This window comes from Sminthopsis crassicaudata, chromosome 1 (assembly GCF_048593235.1).
Source record: "Sminthopsis crassicaudata isolate SCR6 chromosome 1, ASM4859323v1, whole genome shotgun sequence".
Lineage (NCBI taxonomy): Eukaryota > Metazoa > Chordata > Mammalia > Dasyuromorphia > Dasyuridae > Sminthopsis > Sminthopsis crassicaudata.
Genome location: NC_133617.1, coordinates 575,774,023 through 575,786,031, shown reverse-complemented (window position 1 = coordinate 575,786,031; position 12,009 = coordinate 575,774,023). Strand labels below are relative to the sequence as shown.

The following is a 12,009-nucleotide window of genomic DNA, read 5'->3' as shown; positions in this document are numbered from 1 at the left end:
GGGAAAATTTCACATTGCCCACAAAGAAATACATGAGAAGTCAGTGCCAGAGAAATGGAAAATACTGATGAAATAAAAGGCATTTAATGTTTTTGTTTAAAATATTCGATACATTTAAGTAGATATTTGCATAATTTATCGAAAAATAATCGTACAACATAGTCTTTCACGTTTTAAACATTTATAAAAATAGGTAAAAGAAAAAAAAATCGTACAAGGCTCTACGTTTATTTACATTTTGAATAGTTTACAGGTGAATTACTTTAGTTTTACAATTTATATGTACAACATTCCCAAATTATGCATTAATTCACATTTTTAAATATTTAGCATAACCTTCACATGAACTTGCTCACAAATGTTTATCTTTCCACTGTACATCACCTATAGAACTAAATAAATACTAGTGGAAAATTTTAAAAATAACTTACAAGGTCTTACTATTTACTGCTTTGTTTCAAAAACTTCATCAACTTTTCCATAAAAATACTTAATGTCTTTTGATTGTTTATCAATATTCCTTTAACTAAAAAAAGTTCAGATTTAAGCTAAACATTTAATTGAATTTATATTTTTTCCTTTTAAAGGTACAGTTGGTCCCATAAATGGACATGTATAGCAAACACAAGTGTACATACTATATACACTATGCAAGTACAGACTATACACCATACAAGTGGACTTTTAACAATATAATCACTTCAAAAGCACTGAAAGCATATTACCTTTATTCAAGTAACTTTATTTATCAGTGAATAAAACTAAAATGAATCTGTCAAAGAACATTTGACCATCAGGTAGATTATTTGGCTACATCTCATCGCTGTCATATTCCTCTATTGTGATCTCTTCTTCCTCCATAAATCCTTGAGCTGTGGCAGGCTGTGGTTGGCTGGCAGGCAGATCTGTTCCATTAGTTTGACTTGAAGGAAGAAATAATGATGCTTCTATATCAGTCTCTGAAGTTTTGATTTTGCCCATGTGCATAAGTGTCTTTGTAGGTGGTACTCCATCAAAATTCGCTTCATCATCACTGGCAGAGTCTATCATTCCAGAATCCTTATCAGTTAGAGCTTCCATTTTCAATCTGTTAAAATTGCATTACATCTATTAATAACAGACTAGTTTAGTTCTTCGAACTACATTATAATTATGATAATTGGCAAGACTATTCTTACCTTCCTTCTTCCCTAAAATGTGTTTGAAATTATTTAGGCAGCAGTTTCCTATCATCTACCTCAATGAAACATTTCTTTCTTAACATAAAATGTGAATGGTAAAAAGATAAAATGCATGGTTACAAGCCTAATTTTTTGACAGATTAAATGACAAAAGTAATACATGAAAGGACCACTGCTGGTAAAATAAACTGGATGTGATTATACCCATCAAGTGCTAATTAATTACTGAATGCTTCAGGAAATTGATTTTCAGCTGTAAAGAAGAGGAGAAATTTGACTCTTTTCCCCAGGAAGCTGTGAAATCATTATCTATAATCTTAAAATCCTAATTACTTAAATCAAGGGGAAAGAAATTTGTATAATACTGACAGTGACTTCTTATGATGACATATGACTAACTGCACATATTAAATATTACTGACTTGGAAAATAACACATAAAATATATTTAATTAGATGAATTTACTAATATATACTATAAAAAAACAGAAATAAGGCAGTAAATAAATAAGGCAGGCAACAACTCTGATTACCTTCCAAAAAACCTCCTTAGGGGAAGTCTTCCAACATCCTGGATAAATGCAATCTGAGCTGGAAAGGGAAAAGAAAAAAGACAACAAATTTCCAACTAGATCAAATATATACAGGGTACAAAATTCCTAATACAATTTTCTAACACACACATATACACACTCTCTTTTTGCTACAATTTTTTGTAAATTGATAACCCACTTTGCCCGAGGTAGGCACAAATTCCTGCTCCCAATCTGGGCAGCATATTCTTCTTGGTCCCTGTGAGCACCAATCTCCCTTTATTCCACATAAGTTAAGCAGAAGGCTTCTGCTTCAGAGCATCACTGTTTAGTTTTCAAATTGCTCGTTTGGGAATTATATTTCTTTTTTTCCCCTTAAACAATATAAGTAATGACAAAGTCACTAGATAACACAAGGAGAATGCTTTCAAAAAAAGCACTCTATCATCCTAGCCATGGATGTTTTGATTCTGCTCCAGCCCCAAAGGTATAGATTCATAAAAGGAAGAATACAGGAATGTCAACTAAAGAACAAAGAATTTATTACATATGCCTGACATTCTACTAAGTGCTACAGTTTGAAAATGACTTTGTCACTTTTTCTTCTTTTCTTTTCTTCTTCTTCTTCTTTTTTTTTTTTTTTTTTTTTTTTGCTGAGACCAATTGAAGTTGCCCAGGATCACACAGCTAGGAAGTATTAAGATTGTGAGACCAAATTTGAACTCAGGTCCTTCTGACTTCTGGGCTGGTACTCTATCCACTGCACCACCTAGCTGCCCCAACATTGTCATTTTAAGGTCAGAGGACCACTGGGAACAAGTTTTGGTTCTAAGGCTAATTTAGGGGTCCCCTATGCTATAGGCATAGTTGCAGATCTGGCTCCTGTATACCCCCAAACCCTGGAGTGAAACAGGACATATTATAATCTCTGAAATAGAGTTAGACTGCTTTTAAAACTAGACTATTATTTAAAAGTAAGGTATTGATATAAACTAATTATATATAAAGAAGGGGTTAAGGATTCACTTATAATCTGAATGAAATTCACTCCCTGTTCTTCATGGTTCATTTAACATTAAGCAGGGGCAGCTAGATGGACAGTGGATAGAGCCCTGGCCCTGTATTTAGGAAGACAGAGTTCAAATCCTATTTCAGACTTAATACTCAATAGCTAGCTGTGTGATCCTGGGCAAGTTACTTAACCCCAATTGCCTTGCTCCTCCCCCTGGGGAAAAAAAATGGAAAAAAAAAAAAATCCAAAACATTTAACAGTAAGCAAATGGCCATTTTTACTACAATATTGAGAAATGAATCAATACAAAAAGATAATGCTATTACAAAAATCTTATATTAGGAATGAAAAATTCATATAATGACCTTGATTTCATCTTTAAAAAGCTTTACTAATAAAATGCTCCCCTCCTTTTTATACCATGGTCAATTTAGGCTACTATCTTATCAGCAGAACAGTACATCCCAACCTAGTAACAAATCAGAACAGATAGATATGCAAAAAATAACCAACACACCTAATGTATGTATACAAAACTATTTCCTTTTAGTAATTTCTCTCTATGGGCAGGAGAGAGGTATACTTTATTAGTATAAGTCCATTATCATTACCTTGATTTCTCATTGGATTAGTTAGCATAGCCAGATATGGCAACAGCTGTGTTTGAAGGCACAAAGGGGGTAAGCAGAAACTGGAAAAAAGTGACTTTGCTGCCAGGCAATTTTCTCGATACTATTTAGCAAAAGGAAAATAAAAGGAAGAAAAAAAAAAATACTATTAAATTCTGCCAGGGAAATTGTAGAATTTAAAATAAAATTCAAAGAATTTTTTAAGCGATCAAATTAATCTTAACCCTATTAACTGCTTCAGTACTGCCTGAAAGAACCTTATCTATGTCATATGTTCTCTCTATAATAGGAACGTTGGCTTTTCCATATATCAAGAGAAAGTCTGAGGTTTAGAAAATATATAGGAAATTTTATTTACAAATACATATCCTTAAATTACCTCAGATCCCAAATCTAAGTATGCTTGCTATACTTAAATTTTTTTGATAGCTCAAATACATGTAAACTTTCAAGGTTTTCTATCTCCATGAAGTGTCACTTACACATCTTATTTAACATAATAAATCTCTCTTTAAGCTTGGCAATCAAAGAATTTTCTTGAATCATAAGAAATATTAATTCTGAATTGTGGTACATAGATGCTTTGACAAGCCTATTCTAATAATTCCTTATGTGGATCACAAAGAGAAATCAGATGGAAATTCATTTATAATTTTAACAAAAAAATTACTGATCTTACATTTTAATTTTGTTAACTAAACTTTATCTCTCTCTGTGAACTCTGCCTCTTAGAAGCCCTAATATCCTTCAATGCATAACTCAGATAATATGTCCTAAAATAAGGGTTTTTTTCTGATACTTCCAGTTGTTAGTAATCTCTTTCTCTCTGATGTTACTTTGATAAGTGTGCATTTACAAATGGAGTATATATTGAATCCCCATCCATAAAAGTTCCTTGAGGAATTTAACACATATTTTTGGTTCACTGATGTCCTTTCTTCCCATTAGTATTCCTTTCAAGTAGTGTTTTTTCATTTAATGTATTATCTCTAGGTCTAACACAGTGCCTGCCAAAGACTAAGTATTCAATAAGTAAATGATCATTGATTCCATCTATGATAAATTTATCAATGTCTTTCCTATGGTACTGACAAGTCAAGTGAACAGTCCTGTCACTCCTCCAATGTGTCAGAAGTAGGCCTGAATCTGGAATCTTTTATGACAAAGTACCAGTCAGAATCCTGGGTTCTCTAAGACTGTAAATCAAAGAGCAGGTGTAAATCTATATTAGTAAATCAGATTGGATACAACACAAAACCAAGACTTACCTAGGGCCTAAAAGGCTGTGCATTGAGTTGAAATAAGTTAGAACAGGTATATGATCTTAACTTTTTTCCATATTGTTTTTTAAAACACTTTTTAAAAGCTCATGGAGTCAATATTCAAAATGGTCATTCATGTTTTAGCTTGTTTCTAAATAAACTGAGGATCTTGACAACTTTTTATCAGTCACTGCAACATTACCTTTCTATTTATCAGAAACCACTGAGGTTTGTGCAAAGGTCGAAAACTTGTTCCTCCTCCAGGGCAATAAGCAAAACCTCTGGATTTGTTGGAATGCATCACACCTCTTGTAGCTACAGATGCACCGTATTCCCCAAGTATAGTCCTTGACTAAAAAATGAATTGACATGCAATTAAATGAGATAATGAATATGAAGTACTCACGCTATAATAATAAAAAATCTATTACTATTGTGTATAGTGGAATTTAAATTACAGTTCTCTAAATTCTATAGTATAAGAAAGAAAAACCTTCTAGAGCCATTTCAAAGCATCCAAAGTAATCTTTTCTAGTTTTCATTTTATAGTGACATCCCTCAAAACAGTTACTGAAATTTCTTAACATAAACAAATCTTGGTCAAGTATAAAGAAAACAAGTATTGGATAAATATATAGCTTCCCTAATTCTAGAGTTACTGAGTATTTTTGTCACAAATGAAATGAGAAAAAATTCTAAAACTTCAGTTTGTTGTTCTACTACAAATGATAAAAACGAAAACATATGGTATTTTCCTAAATACAAAGAAACAAACAAAATATCAGCCTTACATTCCAGTCTCCACGGAAGATGTCGGCAACACTCATGTATTCACTGGCTCTCTCAAGATCCTCTATTTCAGTGAAGAAATCTACATAGTTTTGATGAAGGTATAAATTAAATAGCTCACCAGGCATGTGAGACTTTTCTACAACCTCCTAGTCAACAGAAATATATATGTAAGTATACTAACACAAAGATAATGGTAAAAGTTTTTTTATTTCAAATCAAATAATTACAAATTTTCATTACCTCAGGTTCAACAAGTAATATGTCCCGTTCATACTCTGACAAATGAGAAGGTAATCGGGGAAATTCTAATTCCATTGGAGATGTTCCTGTAAATAATTTCTAGGTTTACTAAAGATGGATTACAATGGTATAACATTTAAGTGCTTATTATTTGTCAAGTACTCTGCTAAATGGTGGAAATAGGAAAATGAGACAGTTCTTGATCTTAAGGAACTCAAACTGTAGTATAACACATGAAAGGAGATTCTGTCCACAGCTCATAGAAATGCCAGATTCTTGAAGGGAGTGTTGCAGGGGAGATAGAAGGGTTTTATGGACCTTGGAAACTAATGGCAGCAAAGATAGTCCTTGATCCAGAGGCCACAAAATTTCTCACTCTATTATGAGGCTCAAATCTGAGAATCTAGAAGTAAGGAATGGAAGTAATGTCTTGTATTTCCACAATTTAAAAAATAAACAAACAAAAAACCAGAAAGCCTAAAGCAGAAGCTGAGAACTGGAGATCAGAGACAGCTCCTCAGAAGAAATCATAAAAGAATAAAGATGGGCACTGACATGAAAATAGCATGAAAATATATAGCGCTAACACTTACCGGGGGGCAAAGATAGGTACATCTTACTCTGACTACTGACAGTAGTAATACTGTCAGTCAGCTTAGCCCCTTCTTTAAGTCATCCTTGCAAGTATCATTAAAGAAAATTGGAGCCAAGGACTTTTGTACCTGCTGTTATTCCTCTGCTAGAAAGCAAGGGATTTGCTCAAGAGCATATCTGGAAGCTGAGGGGAAATGATCACTTTGGTAGAGCTTGACAATGTTTGGATTTGTAGTCATAAGATTACTCACTAGCTGTGTGATCTTGGAACAAATCAGCTTACCTCTCTAGGCCTTGATATACTATACTATCTAGATTTATTTAACTCTAAAATTCTGCAATCCTTTTGTCAGTCCTCCCCTTCCCCTGCCCCACCCCCAATCTCTTTAAAAAAAAAAAAAAAAGCATGAAAGAACTTGAAAGGTTAAAAATTCCTTCACCTCTAAAATGATTTACAAAAAATAATTGGGATAGAACAAGCAGCATGCAAAACTACTGATCTCAGTTAATAAAGATATAAAGATTTATTAAGTGGCCCAGGCACTGGGCTAGGTGCTATGGGGGGGAGGGGGGTTTACAAAAAAAAAAAAAAAAAAAAAAGTAAGTCCCTGCCCTCAAGGGCATACAAAACAAGTAAACAAATATGTACAGACTATATGCAAGATAAATAAATAAGAGAAGGAAGGCACTAGAATTAAGAGGGTTTGGGAATGGCTTCCTAGCGTAAATGGAATTTTAGTTGCGACTTGAAGAAAGCAGTGAAGGCAGAATGTGAAGATGGGGAGGTAAAGTGTGCCAGTTATGGGAGACAGCCCGAGAAAATGTCCAGATAAAAGATGGGATTATCCTGCTCATGGAACTGCCAGGAAGGGGGTACCTACCACTGGATCAAAGATCACATGATGGGGAGCAGGGAGGTTATGAAGTGTATGCCTAGTACAACATTCTGTATGTGATCCTGGAAGTGATAGGGAGCCAAAGGTGATTTTTTGGAAGGGGGGGGAGAGGAAGGGGAGAAGTGATTCAAGAAAGTCACTTTGACAGGTGAATGAAGGACAGATTGGGCAGAAAAAGATTTGAGGCAGGTGGGGCCACCCATACACTATGGCAGTAGTTCTGGTGTTCGGGAACAAGGGCCTGTCAGAGAAGAGGAGAAGTACTTAAGAGATGTTGTAAAGATGAAATGGACAGGCCTCAACAAATTCTGCATACAGGGTGAGAAGGAGGGAGGAGTCCTGGACAACACATAGGCTGCAAGCCTGAAGATAGCCTGCCTCTGCAGTAACAGGGCAAGCAAGAGGTGGGGTAGTTTTTAGGAGGAAAGATAATGAATTTCATTTTGGACAAATACAGGACATCAAGAGATTTCTGAACCATGACTGGAGGTCAATAAAGAGCTTGGGGCAGGATAGGTGATCTGAAAATCATCAGGGTAGAGATGGTAATTAAATGCATGGGAGCTGATATGATCACCAAGGAAGCAACAGAGAAGTGAAGAGGACATCTAGGACAGAACACTAACCTATGCTTGGAGGTGAGATTTTTGTTCGTCTGTTGAATGGTTGGGGGTAAGAAGAGTATGGAACTGGCAAGAGTAGTTTAGAACAAATCCTGTTCTAAAATATTTAGCAAATATAATCTAATAAGAGTTTAGATGACAAACACTTTTAAATAAATATCTCCTTACAGCTATTATTTATACTGCATTGTCAATTACTTCATCTGAATGTTTAAATTGATATTTTCCCTGAAATGAGAAAATATGGAAGGTGAAGAAAGGCAAGTCTAAGCAGAGTTCTAAAGTAGTGAGTCTTTGAAAAGTCAAAAGGTGGCAAAAGGGAAGTGAATACTGGATGGTATTGGACAAAAGAATAGCCCCAAACAGTTGAATAAGAGCACTAAAAATAAATGATGCCTAGGACTCTGTAAGCCACTTGCCTCTAAAAATGTTTAGGTTGCTAAACAAAACAAAACCCATCTTACCTAAATGAATAACTATTACTAAAAAGAGGTGTAGGAGTAAAGGTCTTATGATCCTGTGGGAACCTGATAGCATTTAATTATCCTTGCAGAAAGTAAATTATTATTTATAACTAATGTTAACGTTTGTTTGAATAAACAAATGAAAGGTTAACCAGACAGTATCTGTCCTCTATGTTCTTGACAGACTAACAAATTCAGTTAATATATATATATATATATATATATATATAATGTTATATAAACCTAACATCTTAATAAGGAAACATTCATACAATTCAAATACCAAAGAATAAAGACCCCATACTTACTTTTACAATATAATATCTTTCCCAAAGCTCTGAAGAGAAAGAGAGATGCATCTTTGCCACCAATAGCCTGGATTTCTTGGTTTTCCAAAGTATTATCAGGTCTCTTTTTCTGCTTTGCTTTTAATAAAGTATCTGATTTTAATGAAGACATCCCTTTTTTCCTTGACCAAAAACTGGTCTCTGTTGAATCACCTGCAATGAAATAAACAAAGAAAGGTGAGACATATAAAAATGATATTCAATTACAGCGGATAACATTTCAATTAAAAAAAGAAAAAGAACAAAAACTAAATCATCAATGTGGTTTCTCCCTCTATACAATCTCTAGAATATTTGTCTATAATATCCCCCAAATAATCCACCAGTTGGGAGAATGGTCTTCTAGATCTCTTGATGCTGAATGAACACCAATTGTGCACATAAACTGTACAATGTATATTCCTAATTCTTACTTCAAGAATAGTCCACTTTCAGGGCAGTTCGGTGGCTCAATGGATAGAGCACCAGCCCTAAAGTCAGGAGGACCTGAGTTCAAATCTGGTCTCAAACATTTAATACTTCCTAGCTGTGTGATCCTAGGCAAGTCACTTAACCCCAATTGCCTCAGGAAAAAAAAAAAAAGGAAAAAAGAGTGCACTTTCACTTATATGAACTGATGCTAAGTGAAGTGAGCAGAACCAAGAAAATATTGTACATACTAACAATAAGAATATGTGAAGATCAACTGTGCTCTTTTTTTCAAGCCAATTCCAATAGATTTGTGATGGAAAGTGCCATCTATACCCAGAAAAAAAAAAAAAATGATGAAGACCAAATGTGGATAAAAGTATAGTATTTTCACCTTTTGATTTTTTTTTTTGTTCATCATGACACATATAGAAATATGTTTAGAAGAATTGCACACATTTAACTTATATCACATTGCTTGCTGTCTTGGGGAGGAGGGAAAAGAAGAAAAATCTGGTCGAAGGTGAAGTTGAAATTTTTGCATGTATTTGGAAAAATAAAATCAATTCTGGCAAAAATAAAATGCTAGAGGGAGTGGGGGGGGGAAGGAATTTACTTTTTTTCCTGGTCATTCACTTCTCTTGACTTTTACTACTTCTGTACATTTCTTAATAATATATTGTACTTTTCTATTGCTCTTTGAATAGTATCTAATTTTGTGAAGACTAATACTTCATGACTCTTAGTCACAGTATCACCAGAAAAATGCTGATGTTAAAAAGATTCTCTTCTCTCATCCCTCTTCCCCAGACATCAGAAGAAATTTGAAGTCATTAGAGTACAGCATAACTCACAATCCCTAACATAATAGTTTCTGGACAAGAGACATTCTTCTCCCATCCAGCTTTTCCTATACGGAGAATTAGACTAGATTCTCTTGAGTGATTAAGTCTCTCACTGAAGAGGCTCTACAGTGTGTGTGTGTGTGTGTGTGTGTGTGTGTGTGTGTGTGTGTATACACACACACACACATACACATACATATATCTTTTTTAATACCTTGCTGAGAATTAGAAGGTTTTAATCAAGTTATTTTTGAAGTTAACTTTCTATTCCTTTGACTTATATATTTAGGAGATACCTAATTATAGAAGTGACTTTTTATTTTTTTGCTCTGGCAACTGGGGTTAAATGACTTGCCCAGGGTCACACAGCTAGGAAGTGTTAAAAGTGCCTGAGGCCAAATTTGAACTCAGGTCTTCCTGACTTCAGGACTGGTGCTCTATGTACTGTGCCACCTAGGTGCACCTAGAAGTGACTTTAAGTTGACATTTTTCTCTACAAAATCAAATGCTTCTTATGATCATCAAATAATAAGCTCAGTGAGATCTTATATTTTCTAACACCCTTCAGTGAATTATCTAACTTGCAAAATTTTTTTGGCTATAAAAGTCATTTATTAAGTCTAATTTCTCCTAATACCATTAGTAAGGATGCTTTCAACCCATGCATCAATAATTCACATAAATATATTCTTTCAGTATTTTTTTATCCCCAGATCTTTCTTTTCTTATTGTCTTCTTAAAACATTCTCCTTGAACATATATCCTACACTTATACTATGTCAAAAGTATAGAAAGAGTATCCACACAAAAATTCAGATTTCTAGGGGTTGTCTCTCAATATAAATAACTAAAAAATAACTCTCCCACACCCTACAAAGTTCAGTGTGTAGAATTTTATAATCTTTTCCAACATATTTTTTAGGACTTTAAAAGTTCTCCAAATGGTCAGAAATAAAGTTATTTTAAGGTAAGAAGGCCAACATAATGATTTTATTTTGCAGTCAAGTACCCAGTTATTTCAGAGCCAATTTATCCACTTTCTTTCATGAGTATGTATGAAATATACTGGTATAAAAATACATACTTTTTTTCATTGAAAATCACTAGCATTTCTTAAATTCATAAAAGGAATTAATATTCAAATTAAATATATCATTATAAAAACATAGATTAAATGAAATAATGTATTATTTAAATATATTATATTATTTAAATTATTAAAATAGTTATTTCATTTAATTTATAAAAATGATGTGAAATAATTACTTCATTGCTCCAAGCATATAGTCTGACAGCACTTAAAGGAGTGGTCCTTGAAATGGCAAGAAAGCGTGGTATTAAGCTAAACAAAGCAAATGAAATTTGGTACTAGATAAAAAGCTGCTCACATAACTACCTTATTCACACATATACAAATGTCCCCTTATCTTCCAGTAGCTGCACACTAGACATTTCCATTTTATAAAAAGAAAAAACTTTTAGCTACATTTCAGTTACTTAGGGACTAAGCAGTAACATTTTAAATTACTATGAATATTTTGTGATGTTATTTTACTTCATTATTAAGAAAATACTATCTTCACTTAACATAAAACAATATTTACCTTTAAAAGAAGAAAACTGAAGACTATTTATTGCACTTCTTATATCACCAGAACATCCTTTACAAAGCAACTCTAAAGATGGTTTGTCAGGGACAACAATTTTTCCTCCACCCTTAAGTGAGAAAGTAAAAAAAAAAAAAACAAAAAAAACACTCCATCATTATTTTTCTTAAGTAGTATACTAGAATTAACTGCCAAGGTATCATTCCACTGAAAATACAACAGTGTTTTATGGTTAATTATACTTTAATAGTGCCCTAAACATAGTAGTCACCTAAAATGTTCACACTACATTTAATAAATTATATTTATCTTTATTTCAGTAATGCTACTTTAAAACTATCCCATTACTACTATATAAAGTAACAAGATATTAATACTTCTTTACACTCAAGTTTCCAACAATTTTATCCATTCTCAGTACCAAGAAGCTACAAAGTATAAACTTTTATTATAGTCTAAAGTTTCTTCAGAATCAAGTTCAGAACAACATGTTGCCTGACATCAGGGATTTTTAATATTTTTATGTGTTATGAGCCCCTCTGACAGTCTTCTTAGAATAACTTTTTTAAATGCATAA

The 12,009-nt window shown here is 33.4% G+C and overlaps 1 protein-coding gene across 1 annotated transcript in view; it reads right to left on the bottom strand.

Moving 5' to 3' along the window:
* Positions 1 to 64: 64 nt before the first annotated feature.
* Positions 65 to 12,009, bottom strand: part of RAD17 (RAD17 checkpoint clamp loader component) — a 33,365-nt gene continuing 21,420 nt past the window's right edge. The window contains exons 10-17 of the mRNA XM_074282205.1: positions 11,430 to 11,541; positions 8,534 to 8,725; positions 5,649 to 5,734; positions 5,408 to 5,554; positions 4,819 to 4,968; positions 3,337 to 3,457; positions 1,714 to 1,771; positions 65 to 1,087 (exon numbers count right to left, since the gene is read on the bottom strand). Coding sequence (XP_074138306.1) covers positions 811 to 1,087; positions 1,714 to 1,771; positions 3,337 to 3,457; positions 4,819 to 4,968; positions 5,408 to 5,554; positions 5,649 to 5,734; positions 8,534 to 8,725; positions 11,430 to 11,541 — 1,143 coding nt within the window. The 3' untranslated portion in view covers positions 65 to 810. The remainder of the gene's footprint in view (positions 1,088 to 1,713; positions 1,772 to 3,336; positions 3,458 to 4,818; positions 4,969 to 5,407; positions 5,555 to 5,648; positions 5,735 to 8,533; positions 8,726 to 11,429; positions 11,542 to 12,009) is intronic.